The 14,304-nt window shown below is 50.0% G+C and overlaps 1 protein-coding gene across 6 annotated transcripts in view; it reads right to left on the reverse strand.

The window, feature by feature from the left end:
* The window catches only part of ARHGAP39 (Rho GTPase activating protein 39), a 166,085-nt gene that overhangs the window by 34,762 nt on the left and 117,019 nt on the right, over window positions 1–14,304 (reverse strand). For all 6 annotated transcript variants that reach the window (XM_037732452.1, XM_017511708.1, XM_017511705.1 and 3 more), the window contains exon 3: window positions 7,951–8,382. In XM_037732452.1, coding sequence (XP_037588380.1) covers window positions 7,951–8,382 — 432 coding nt within the window. The remainder of the gene's footprint in view (window positions 1–7,950; window positions 8,383–14,304) is intronic.

The following is a 14,304-nucleotide window of genomic DNA, read 5'->3' on the forward strand; positions in this document are numbered from 1 at the left end:
AAAAAAAAAAAAAAAAAAAAAAAAAAAAAAAAAAAAAAAAAAAAAAAAAAAAAAAAAAACGTGTGATTTATGCCCTCTCAGTTTTCCTTCCATTAAGCTGATACACTCGGAGACACAGAAATATCAGAGCAAGGGCAGGAAGACATCCATCCAAGTGTTAACAAAAACACACAGAGTAGTGGGTATAGGGAAAATGAAGACAGAGAGAGCAACAGAAAAGCTTATAAGCTGAGGCTGGGTGCAGTGGTTCATGTCTGTAATCCCAGCAATTTGGGAGGCTGAGGCGGGCAGATCACTTGAAGTCACGAGTTTGAGACCAGCCTGGCCAACATGGCAAATCCCCATCTCTACTAAAAATACAAAGTTAGCTGGGCATGGTGGCGTGCCTATAATCCCAGCTACTTGGGAGGCTGAGGCAGGAGAATCGCTTGAACCCAGGAGGCGGAGGTTGCACTGAGCCAAGATCGTATCATTGTACTCTAGTCTGGATGACAAGAGTGAAACTCTGTCTCAAAAAAGAAAAGCTTAGCTGGGCGCAGTGGCTCATGCCTGTAATCCCAGCACTCTGGGAGGCCAGAGTGGGCAGATTACCTGAGGTCAGGAGTTCGAGACTGGCCTGACCAACATGGAGAAACCCTGTCTCTACTAAAAATACAAAATTAGCCAGGCGTGGTGGTGCACGCCTGTAATCCCAGCTACTCAGGAGGCTAAGGCAGGAGAATCGCTTGAACACAGGAGGTGGAGGTTGCAGTGAGCCGAGATCAAGTCATTACACTCCAGCCTAGGCGTGAAGAGTGAAACTCCGTCTCAAAAAGAGGAAAAAAAAGAAAAGAAAAGCTATAAGCTGAGCAGAACATGAGATGACGAACTAAACCCTCTTGTTGTATCGGTAATCATGTCAATAACTGGAACAATCCTGCCTAACAAAAGACAGGTGTTTGGACTAGATTAAAAAAATAAACCAAACAGCTATACATCATTTACAAGAAATAGACCAGACAAATAAAGGAGGCAAATTCTAATCAAAGAGAAACAATGGCACCACAAACTCTAAAAGTTGACACAAGGAAGAACACTGTGAGGGGTAAAGAGGATAAGAGACAATGACAATAGGAAAAGTGGCAGGAAAATGATTCTAAACTTAGGAGCAACCAACCCATAGCTTCAATACATAAGTGGAGGGCCCGGCAGGGTGGCTCACGCCTGAAATCCCAACACTTTGGGAGGCCCAGGAAGGCAGATCACGAGGTCAGGAGATGGAGACCATCCTGGCTAACATGGTGAAACACTGTCTCTACTAAAAATACAAAAAACTAGCTGGGTGTGGTGGCATGCACCTGTAATACCAGCTACTCAGGAGGCTAAAGCAGGAGAATCGTTTGAACCCGGGAAGCAGAGGTTGCAGTGAGCCGAGATTGTGCTGCTACACTCCAGCCTGGGTGACACAGCGAGACCCCGTCTCAAGAAAAAAAAAAAGGAAACTGACAGATTTTAAAGCAGAAACGAAAATGAACAAATTCATCTATTCCAGGAGGAGACTTTAACTCTCAGAATGGAGAAAGCAGGTAGAAAAAAAAAATAGGATGAAACTTGATTTACATAATGAACAGATTTGATTTAATTAACATATGCAGAACTCTGGGCACACCAAAAAGAAAACGGAAATTATTCTTTTGAAGGAGTCAAAATCATTTACAAAAATTTATGAGTTAGCTCACAAAGCAAGACTCAAAAAAATAAGAAAATCATGTTTTCCTTACATTGACAATCAAGAATAAGAATGAAAAATAAACTAGTTTTAGAAATGAAGACATTCCTAAATTACAAATGAGTCAAAGAATAAATCATAATTAGGCTGGGCGTAATGGCTCATGCCTATAATCCCAGCACTTTGGGAAGCTGAGGCAAGCAGATAACTTGAGACCAGGAGTTTGAGGTGAGCCTAGCCAACATGGCAAAACCCCATCTCTGCTAAAAATACAAAAATTAGCTGGCTATGGTGGCACCCACCTGTAATCCCAGCTACTCAGGAGGCTGAGGTACAAGAATTGCTTGAACCCAGGAGATGGAGGTTGCAGTGAGCTGAGATCACACCACTGTACTCCAGCCTGGGTGATGGAGCAAGAATCTGATTCAAAAAAAAAGAAGAAGAAGAAGAAGAAATTGTAATTAAAATTTGAAAATATTTAAAAGTGGGCTAGGCTAGTTGCAGTGCCTCACATTGTAATCCCAGTATTTTGGGAGGCCAATTGGGAGGATCACTTGAGGCCGGGAGTTCCAGACCAGACTGGGCAACATGGCAATAGCCTGTATCTACAAAAAAGAATTAGCTGTGTGTGGTTGTGCACACCTGTAGTCCCAGCTACTTGGGAGGCTGAGGTAGGAGTATTGCTTGAGTCTGGGAGTTAGAGGCTGCAGTGAGCCATGATTGCGCCATTTCATACCATCTTCACACATGGAGGAGATTTGCAGTCATGTGTCACTTAACAACAGAGGTATGTTCTGAGAAATGCGTCATTAGGCAATTTTGTCACTGTGTGAACATCACACGGTATAGTCATACAAACGTAGGCCATAAGGCCTACTCCACACCCAGGCTATATGGTGTACCCTGTTGCTCCGAGGCTACAGACCTCAGCATTACTGTGTTAAATGCTCTGTGCAACTGTAACACAATGATGAGTATTTGTGTGCCTAAATATATCCAGACACGGAACGAGTACAGTACAAATATGGCATAAAAGATTAAAAAACGGCATGCCTGTATAGGACACTTACATGAACAGAGCTTGCAGGCCTGGCAGCTGCTATGCACGACAGTGAGTGAGCACCAAGTGAGGGTGGGGGCCCTGAACATCACTGCACACAACTACAGACTGGCTAACCCTGCACATTCAGGCTACACTCGATTCATTTAAAACTTTGTCTTTCTTCAGTAATAAATTTAGTTTATTCTAACGTTTTTACTTTATAACCTTTTTATGTTCTTAAACGTTGAGTCCTCTATACCCTTAGCTTAACATACACATTGTACAACTATACAAAAATACTTTCTTTACATTCTTATTCTATAAGTGTTTTTATTTAAAATTTCTTAAATTTACTTTTTGTTACAAAGTAATACACAAACACACACACTAGCCTAGGCTGACACATGTCAGGATCATCAAAACCACTGTCTTCCCCTCACCACATCGTGGCTTCAGGGCAGTAACACGCGTGGAGCCATCATCTCCTGAGGTAATAGTGCCATCTGGACACCTCCGGAAAGACCTGCCTGACAGGTAACTTTTTTTTTAAGTACATGCTAAATGATAAAAACTATAGCATAGTGAATACATAAAGCAGTGACATAGTCGTTTATCACCATGATCAAGTACTACGCACCGTTCATAACCACACACGCTGCTCCTCCGTAAAATTGGCAGTGCAGCAGATCTAAGCCAGCGTCACCACAGTCACATGAGTGTTGCACATGACCACGCTGGGTCACGTAAATTTTCCAGCTGCGTTATAATCTATGGGACCGCCCTCATATATGCACATGACCACGCTGGGTCATATAAGTTTCCAGCTGCATTATAATCTATGGGACCGCCCTCATATATGCACACGACCACGCTGGGTCATATAAATTTCCAGCTGCGTTATAATCTATGGGAGCACCCTCATAATATGCACACGACCACGCTGGGTCGTATAGGTTTTTCAGCTGCGTTGTAATCTATGGGAGCACCCTCATATATGCACACGACCACGCTGGGTCATATAAGTTTTTCAGCTGCGTTGTAATCTATGGGAGCACCCTCATACATGCACATGACCACGCTGGGTCATATAAGTTTTCAGCTGTGTTATAGTCTATGGGAGCACCCTCATATATGTGGTGTGCTGTTGACTAAATGTTATGTGGCACGTGACTGTATTATGAAGACGTCCATCTACCCAAACGAATCCACAATTCAACATGATTCTACTCAAAATCCCAACATAGCTTAACACTGGCCCCAGCAACCCCACATCATCCCGGAATAACCAAGATATTTTTGAAAAGGGGACATTCTAGTCCCCAGAGAGTGGGCCTTGATCCATGGGTGACAGGGCAGGGCTCAGGCCAGACCCAGGGCCTCTCTGGGGAAGAAAAGCCCTGCCAATGTGGGTGACTGACACATTTTGAAAATAGAATCCTAAAAAGAAGCCCATTCCTTCACCTAATTGCAGAGATGAGTCAAAACTAATAACAAATTCAAAATTATTACATCCGATAAAAATCCTCTGAGAAATTACGTGCAGCTCCGAAGCTGTCTGTTCTATTCAGTGAGAGGAAACAGGAGATTCTATGCGCTGTAGGCACAGCACGGGCTCTTGAAGGAGAGTTATTTTTAAAAATGTTAACACCAAGCCTGCTCGTCCGTTTGTTTCTAAAATGATTCATGATTCTCAAAATCTGGCTTCGACTTGTACAAGATGAGCCCCTGCCCATTTCTGGCTGGGAGAAGTTGCTTTCCAGAGGGATGACAGGATTTAACTGCTGTCAGTATTTACAGCAAACCAATAGGTTCATTTTTCACTTATTTCTTTGAAACCATGAACAAGATGTTGCAGTCACCTTTCCACGGAGCTCCACTTGTACATGCCATGAATGTCCTTTAGTTCTTAACTTCTATAACAGTCCAAATTATCATCTCCTTTGGGAAATTCTGCTGGAGGGCCAAGGACTCCTGGCCTGCTCTGGTGTGAGTGTTTAACCAGAAGCCTGAGATTGTTCCCGTGGGTTTCATGGATCACATGAACGCCCACACAGGGGTTCTCTATTTTTTGAATGCGTGCAGGTGCTGCTGTGACAACTGGAGTACACTCTCAAGGGTGGTTCAGCACGAGGCCCAGCAATGTAATACAGCACACCGACAGGCGGACTGAAGGGGAACCACGTGATAATCTCGCCAGATGCGGAAAAGGCATTTGACAAAATCCACGTGATAAAACCACTGAGAACACAGAATATAAAGGAACTTGCTCAATAGAAGACTGGAAGCTTTCCCCCTGAGATCAGGAACAGAACAAGAATGCCGCTTTCAACACTGCCATTCAACACTTCACTGGAAATTCTACGCAGAGCAATCAGCTAAGAAGAAGAAAAAGGCATCCAAATTGGAAAGGAAGATGTAAGACTATTGCTAATCACAGATGACATAGTCCTATATATAGAAAATCCCAGAGAATATAAAAGAAGGTTACTACAGCTAATAGAGAAATTCAGCAAAGTTGCACAATATAAGATCAACACACAATCAGTTATGTTTCCATACACCAGAATGGACAATCCAGAAGGACATAAAAAAGAAATTCCACTTACAATAGCATCTAAAAATGTAAAATATCTAGGAATAAACTTTACCAGGGAGGTGAAAGGATAGTACACTAGAAAATACAAAACACTGCTAAGAAAAATCAGACATAAGCAAATGGAAAGACACCCTCTGCTCATGGATTAGAAAATTAATATTGCTCAGGTGAGATACAACCTTACAGATCCAACACAATCACCCACACAGATGCAAAATTCCAAGTTTTTTTTTTTTTTTTTTAAAGAAATGAAAAGGCCAATCCCCAACTTCATATGGAATTGCAAGGGGCTCCAAATAGCCAAAACAACCTTGAAAAGGTAGAACAAACCTGGAAGACTCACACTTTCCAGTTTCAAAACTTTGATCACAAAGCTACAGTGATCAAAACAATGTGGTACGGGCATAAGGATCAATGCAGATCAACTAAGAGGCCAGAAATAAACCAAAGTCTATGACTGGTCAGCTTTTTTTTAAATTTTTATTTTTGAGACAGAGTCTCACTCTGTCATCCAAACTGGGGTACAATGGTGCAATCTCAGCTAACTGCAGCCTCCACCTTCTAGGTTCAAAAGATTCTCCTGCCTCATCCATCCAAGTAGCTGGGATTACAGGCATGAATGATCACTCCTGGCTAATTCTGGTTACTTTTAGTAGAGACAGGGTTTTGTCATGTTGGCCAGGCTGGTCTCGAACTCCTGGCCTCAAGTGATCTGCCCTCCTTGGCCTCAAAAAGTGCTGGAATTATAGGCGTGAGCCACCTTTCCTGGCCAAAATTAAAAACTGTATTTTGGCCATGTGTGCTGGCTTGTGCCTGTGATCCCAGTGCTTTGGGAGGCAAAGGCAGGTGGACTGCCCGGGCTCAGGAGTTGGAGACCAGCCTGGGCTACATAGTGAAATCCCATCTCTACAAAGAAAAATTACAAAAATTAGCTGAGTGTGGTGGCGTGTGCCTGTAGTCAAAGTTACGTGGGGGGTTTAGGCAGAAGGGTCACTTGGGCCTGGGAGGTCAGGGCTGCAGTGAGCAGAGATCACACCACTGCGCTCCAGCCCCAGGGACAAAGAGAGACCCTGTCTCGAAAACAAACAAATCAACAAAAAAACCAAAAATCTTTATTCTTCAAATGATACCATCAAGAAAGTGAAAGGAGGCTCGAAGTCATTAGTCATTAAGGAAATGCAAACTAAAACTACAATGAGACATTTCACAGCCACTACAATGGCTGAAACAAATCAAAAAAGGGAAGTGAGTAGTGTTGGCAGGGCAGTGGGAAACTTTAAATTCTCATATTTGCTGGTGGGATGTGAAACGCAGGCCCTGGTCCTCTTGTGCCTGCCTTCTGCACCGCTCACCCACGGCACATCCAAGCCTCCACTGCTCAACCTGCCCTGAATGCCATCTTCCCCGTGTGCTCCAGTGGCCCCTCCACACACAATGTGTCCCACTCGCTGCCAGGTCTGCAGCAGGCTCCATCCCTGGCTTTCCCCTCCCTTTCATCCTGCTGCCCGCCTCCCTCTGGCCTGCACCTGGGCAGGGTGGGATGGAAGCCTGCTGTCCTCTGAGCTCTGTGGTTCACTCTCAATCCTTCTTCTGAAGCCTCAGATGAGACTAGCAGTCTGACAGGTTCCTTCCCACCTCTGTAGAAAGCCCCTGGGCCTCAGTTCCCCTGGCAACCTTGGCCAAGCACTTAAACTTTGGTACTAGGGGAGACCAATCCCCTGCCTTTCTCTCCCTGGGGTCTAGCCTTTCCTCCGTCCTCTCCAGAGGATCCTCCATCTGCCCCTGCAGAGGCCAGGCTTCTGCCTGCCCTGGGCCACAGCTTGGGCTCTGGGAAAGCCATGCCTCTTGCCCCTGGGCCAGTCTTACCTTTGCCATCTATGACCCGATGCGACCCCAGAGCATCTCCTGCAGCTGCCATGAAGCACCGGGGGGGGCGCTTGTCTCACTCACCCCACCCCTGCCCACCTGCTACCTGCCTCAGCTCTTCCTCACTGTCCTCTCTGGGACTCGCTTCCTATGTCCACTCGCCTCCCGGCCCTTTCACTCTGCCCTGACCTCTTCCTACTTCTGAGGGCAGGGGTTTCCTTGGCTCCCACCAACACAGGCTGTGCTCCTTCAGAGCCACTGTGACTCTAGAGGGCCACCTCCAAGCCTGCTGAGACCCCTCAGCTGTGTCCAGTATCGACACTGACCTGCAGCCTCCAGGCCCACACCTCTCACATCGCGCCCTAATCCCCACAGCTACATCTCCCGTAAGCAGAGAGAGCTGGGTGAGCCCCTCAGACACTGCCCTTAGGAACCACCACCTGCCAGAGGCTGGGCCAGCGAGGGGCAGGGTTGGAGGGCCTGGAGACCTCTGAGGCGGAGCACACACTCTGCTGCCCAAGGAGACAAGAAAGTGCTCACCTGTCCTGCCCGGGACGGCGGTGGTAGCTGCCGCAGCCGAGGACTGCAGATGAGGCTCCAGCCACTCGCAGGAAACTGGGTCCCACCCACCACCTTCACCAGTACCGCTCTCACCTGCCCCCCACCTGTCTCACGCTCACCCGGCCCCGCCCATTGCACTCACCTGGCCCCGCCCACAGCATCTTTCCCCGCCCTCACCTGCCGCTCTCCTCCTTCACGGCCCCAAACGCCGCGGGCCGCCCAGTCCTCGCCGGCGGCTCCTGCGCCTTCTCGGCGTCGGGCTCGGGCTCCAGGGAGGAGCTGGTGCTGCCCTCGCGGCTGACGCTGCTGCCGCGCCCGGGGCTGCTCTCGGCCGAGGCGCGCGGGGACTCCGTGTTCTGCTTCAGCGTCTGCAGCTTGGCCAGCGGGATGATGTCGCAGCCCTGCGGCCGGTGCCACACGGTGCGCTGCGTGCTGGCGTTGTAGTAGTAGAAGCGGGACGTGTTGGGGTCGAACAGCTCCCACCACTGGTTCTCACTGGTGCGCTTGATGCGGACGCCGGCCGGCGGGTCCCACACGCACTCGCCGGTGACCAGGTTGGCGTACATGCGCTCGCGGGTGCGCGGCTCGATGATCTCCACCCACTCCAGCCTGGGGAGAGACAGCGACAGGGCGGCTGGAGCCACGGAGGCCTAGGCCCACGCCGCCCGCCCCAGCTGCAAAACCCAGAAATCCCGCCGCAGAGGAAATCAAACCCAAGCCCACGGCATCTGCATCCCGGGAGCCCCTGGAGCCGCCAGCGCCCCAGGGTGGTGCAGCCCCCTGGGGATAGTGGGTCCCAGGTGGTGGGGGGAGGGGCATACTATCTGGCCCCTGGGTGGTGCAGCCCCCTGGGGGTCCTGGGCCCCAGGTAGTGGGGAGGACATAATGTCTCACCCCAGGGTGAGGCAGTCCCCTGAGGATCCTGGGCCCCAGGTAGGGGGGTACATACTGTCTGTGGTGACAGGTTCCTGACCTCAGTCACCCAGGCCACAAATGCACTGCCCACTGCTCCATCCCGAAGGATTGTGGCATGGCCTGCGGGCCACTCCTTGCACACCTGTTCAGCAGCCCCTCCACACTGCAACTGGACCAGCACCTCCACACTGGGTGGGGGTCCGGGGGGGCTGAGGCCCAGCTAAGTGCTGCTGGGCTCCCAAGGTGTGTTCTTGCAAGGGCTCCCTGAGCAGCAAGGCCAAGAGCCTAGCCAGCCCTCAGATCCCCACTCGGGGGCACAGCCTCCAGCTCGGTAGTGTTTCTCAGGGTGCTTCCATGTTTCTACATGGAAATAAAAACCCCTTAGAGGTACAGAGTGCTTCCTGGCATGGACACTGCCAGGAGGCCTTGCTGTGGGCCTGTGCATCTGCTGTCTCCTAACCCTGCGATGAGCCTGGTCCTCACCATCACCAGCGGGTGAGGGGTCTTGTTTCCAGGGAAAAGACAATGATCCCAGGGGTTCAGCAGATGGGTAGGTGAGTAGGGAGGGCAGAAGGGCCAGTGGACACCAGGCCCAGACACAGGCCAGTGGGGGCTACCTGTGGCTCCCCCAGGTGAGGGACAGAAAGGGCCCCAGTTGCCCCTGACAGCCAAATCTAGGCAGCACCTTTCAGTACTGAGGAAGCTGTGCCACTCTTGATACCACTGATCATGTTCTCTTCCTTTTTGAAATTTTAACTTTTTGTTTTATAATTTTATTATTTTCAAAAAAAGTAAAAAAAAAAAAAAAAAGCCTTCACCCAGATTCCCTGCATGTCACCACCCTGAAACCCGAGGCAGGAATCGATGCACACACTGTGGCACGGGGCGGGGGGTAAGGGGGGCAGCTCAAGAGACACCTGCTGGGCACACGGCGGCACAGCTGCGTCTGCCCATGGCGTGGGTTCCCCATCGTTGCACCCTGTGCTGTCCCTGTAGCTATGATGACCCCGTGGGGATTCTCCTGCACTTTCCCCCAAGACTTTCAGCATCGTGGACACTTCCTGCTTTCACACTCCTCTGAGCTGGTCAGCACACTGTCTACCCTTGCTGGCTGCAACTCTATCGTAAGAGTCGCACAGTAAAGAATTTGTCATGTTAGCACTGCTGTTGTGAGATGGTAGGTTACAGTGGTTTCTGTTTTCTGTATTTTCCAAGTGTTCCACAATGTTCACAAGATGACTACTGTCATTGGGAAAAAAAATTAAAACACACGTTATCTTCCTACAAAACAGCACATATTTCAAGCATGACATGCAATGAATCTTTCCAAATGTCAAATTTTAAAGTTTTAAAGATTTAGTGGGCAATGTTTCCATGAAGTATCGCATTCTTTTCTTTTTTTTCTTTTTCTGAGACATAGTTTCACTCTGTCGCCCAGGCTGAAGTACGGTGGCGTGATCTCCGCTCACTGCAACCTCCGCCTCTTGGGTTCAAGCGACTCTCCTGCCTCTGCCTCCCAAGTAGCTGGGATTACAGGTGCCCACCACTGCGCCCAGACAATTCTTTGTATTTTTAGTAGAGATGGGGTTATACCATGTTGGCCAGGCTAGTCTCGAGCTCCTGACCTCAGGTGATCCACCCGCCTCAGCCTCCCAAAGTGCTGGGATTACAGGCATGAGCCACCCTGTCTGGCCAATTTCTCCTCTGACATTTTTTGTTTTGAGATAGAGTTTCACTCTTGTCGCCCAGGCTGCAGTACAGTGCATGATCTTGGCTCATTGCAACCTCCACCTCCCGGGTTCAAGCAATTCTCCTGCCTCAGTGGGATTACAGGTACTTGCCACCATGCCTGGCTAATTTTTTGTATTTTTAGTAGAGACAGGGTTTCACCATGTTGGCCAGGCTGGTCTCAAACTCCTGACCTCAGGTGATCTGCCTACCTCGGCCTCCCAAAAGTGCTGAGATTACAGGCATGAGCTCCACACTCGGCCTCTATTTTGACCTCTTTAAAGAAAACTTCCCTACTTCGAGGTCACGGATATTCTCTTTTAAGTTGCTTTTCACATGGAAGTCATTGATCTGCCTGCCCTGATTTTTGTTTACTGTGTAAAATTTCATTTTCCCATATGGACAGACAGGGCTCGGCAGCCTGCTGATTAGCACTGTTTCCTCAGTGACATTGGCAGCTCTGTCTTAAATTTAAATTGAGTTTCTAGGTGGCTCATTGCAGGCATGGTGGCTCATGCCTGCAATCCCAGCACTTTGGAAGGCTGAGGCAGGAGGATCACCTGAGGTCAGGAGTTTGAGACCAGCCTGGCTAACATGGTGAAACCCTGTCTCTACTAAAAATACAAAAATTAGCCAGGCATGGTGGTGTGTGCCTGTAATCCCAGGTACTTGGGAGGCAGAGGCAGAAGAATCACTTGAACCTGGGAGGTGGAGGTTGTAGTGAGCCGAGATCGTGCCACTGCACTCCAGCCTGGGCAACAAAGTGAGACTCTGTCTCAAAAAAAAAAAGAAAAAAAAAGAAAAAGAAAAAAAATTGAGTTTCTATAAGCATGTCTGAGCTCCCAACTGGCTTTGCTGATCTATCCACTCAACCTCTGCCTGAGCAGTGTCTTAGTTATGAGGCTTTGTAAAGTTGCTTCCAAAGCCAAACACTCCTCCCCTCCCTCAGGCATGTGTGGAGGCCATTCTTGACCCTTGGTTTTTCCCAGTGAAATTTAGACTCAGCTTGTCAACTTCCATTCACGGCCCCCCGGCCTCTTTGTTGGCTCTGCACTGAGCCTGTGGATGGATTTTAGGATAACCAGGCATCTCGGTGGAACTTTGGTCTCCACCCAGAGCCAAGGTGTCTCCTTCCACTCGTCCAGGTCTCTGAAGGGCTTGGACGCCTTCTCTCGATTGCCCCGTGTCCCTCTCTGCTTCCACAGGACCACTAAGGGAAACCCTGCAGCAGGAAGGGCTGGGACTACCCAGAAGCCTCTGCAGGACCCAGCCCCAGATGCAATGGCAGACTCACTCTTCTTCCCGAGGGCCTCACCTCCATCTTCCTTCCTTCTCTCCATGGACATTCCAAATCACCACACCACAGAGAACCTGAAGGGGGCCACCCAGGGGCTCCCAGCACCGCCTCTCAGAAAACCTGTAGGGGCCAGCCAGGGACTCCCAGCACCGGCTCACAGAGAACCTGGAGGGGCCAGCCACGGGTTCCCAGCACCGGCTCACAGAGAACCTGGAGGGGCCAGCCACGGGTTCCCAGCACCGGCTCACAGAGAACGTGGAGGGGCCAGCCAGGGGCTCCCAGCACCGGCTCACAGAGAACNTCCCAGCACCGGCTCACAGAGAACGTGGAGGGGCCAGCCAGGGGCTCCCAGCACCGGCTCACAGAGAACCTGGAAGGGTCAGCCAGGGGTTCCCAGCACCGGCTCACAGAGAACCTGGAGGGGCCAGCCAGGGACTCCCAGCACGGGCTCACAGAGAACCTGGAAGGGCCAGCCAGGGGCTCCCAGCACGGGCTCACAGGGAACCTGGAGGGGCCAGCCAGGGGTTCCCAGCACCGCCTTCCCCTCATGCACTCTCCCGCCCTTAGCTCCAGGGCAACTCTCCCTGGAGACCTTGACCTCAGCCCATGATACAAAGTGTCAATGTCTCCCATTGTTAGAAACATGGGGACACCAATATGGTGCACCTTGAAATCCTACAGCTCAGCACTCTAGGGAGGGAAGGTTGAGGCTTGGCGGGGCCAGGACCTCCCGCCCGTGGTGCCATGCACTGCAGCTTGGGCCTCCTGAGGATGGCACAAGTTGTGGTAGTCCCATGCACAAACCACGCCCTTAAATCTCAACCCTCATGGGCCCCTACAGGGCCCACAGTTTAAATGGGAAAGAGAATCCTAGGATCACACAAATAAACAAAAATGGCAAGTGTGGAAAGGAGGTGGCTAGGTGCCCTGCCTTCCGCCTGGAGCCCAGCTCTCCCTGAGGGGCCAATGGGGCATTCCTGCACCCCTCCTCCCATGGCCCACCCAGGCTCTCTACTCTTGTTACCTGACCCTCGTGCCTCAGGGAAGAGTTTTTTCTTTTTGAGACAGAGTCTTACTCTGTCACCCAGGCTGGAGTGCATCGGTGTGATCTCAGCTCACCATAATGTCCACCTCCCAGGTTTAAGCAATTATCCTGCCTCAACCACCCAAGTAGCTAGGATTACAGGTGTGTGCCACCACAGCTAATTTTTTTGTATTTTTAGTAGGGATGAGGTTTCACCCTGTTGCATAAACTGGTCTCGAACTCCTGACCTCAAGAGATCCGCCTGTCTTGCCTTCCCAAAGTTTTTGGGATTACACGCATGAGCCACTGGGCCTGGTCTCGGGCTGATTCATACCCAGCAGTGGCCACAATGGGACTTCCTTCCATGACGTTTCTCACACTGCTGGAAACACAATCAGCTCAACCCTCTGCCCAGAATCACTCCTGGTTCTGGGCCACACCCTGGTGACGGGTTCCACTCTCCTCTGCCCCACAGGGTATGCCCGGGACACCCCAAGTGTCTTCCAGTCTTATCCCTCCCACGGCTGGGGTGTGGAGGACAGTTCTCTCCCTAGGAGGCCAGGCCCCATGTGGCAGTCCCAGGCTCCTCTAACCCATAGTGACAGCCTCAGGAGCAGCCTCTGAGTGTGGCTCATTCACAGACACTGGGCTTCAAACTGGGGCAGTGGCCAGAACACTCTGGTACCATGCCCACTTCCAGGCATTGGGTCCCATGCTGACACCGGGCTCACAGCCTGCCCAGGGAAAAGGGCCTGGGTGATAGCTCAGAAGCAGGAGCATCCCAAGGATGGGTTCCCTCTGCCACCGGCCAGCCTGGGCTGCTGTCGGTCTGCTCTGCAGGACAGCAGCCTTCAGCACCCCACACAGCGGCAATCTCATGTCATATACCAGGATGGGCTATGTCCCCACCCAAATCTCATCTTGTAGTTCCCATAATCCCCATGTGTCATGGGAGGGAATGAGCAGAGATAAGTGAATCATGGGGGTGGCATCCCCCATCCTGCTCTTGTGATAGTGAGTTCTCATGAGATCTGATGGTTTTATAAGGGGCTTTCCCCTTCACTGGGCTCTCATTCTTCTCTCTCCTGCCCCAAGTGAAGAAGGATTTGTTTGCATCCCCTTCCACATGACTGTTTCCTGGGGCCCCCCAGCCACGTGGAACTATAAGTCAATTAAACCTCTTTTCTTATAATTGTCTAGTCTTGGGCAGCATGAAAATGGGCTAATATAGGCATCAAATAAGAAATGACAGTCAGGCAAGTGAAAGGAAGAACCGACCAAAAACCAAGAGAGAAGGAAAGGGGCCACAGCAGCAGACCCTCAAGGGTCCCGGGTTGAGAGCCAGCATGCGTAGAATGCAAACTGCCTGTGGCTGACGTTCATGACACGATGAGTTTCTACAGATGAGGAAAAACGAACAGGATGTACACAGAATTAAGTGGAAAATCTTCCTCTAAGGTGACACGAGAAAATAAAAAAATAAAAAATAAAAAATAATTAAGTGGAAAATCTAAAATGTAAAAATAAATTCCTGAAATTAACGTTACACAGGTTTAAGAACAAGCGA

This window comes from Cebus imitator, unplaced genomic scaffold, assembly GCF_001604975.1.
Source record: "Cebus imitator isolate Cc_AM_T3 unplaced genomic scaffold, Cebus_imitator-1.0 Scaffold449, whole genome shotgun sequence".
Lineage (NCBI taxonomy): Eukaryota > Metazoa > Chordata > Mammalia > Primates > Cebidae > Cebus > Cebus imitator.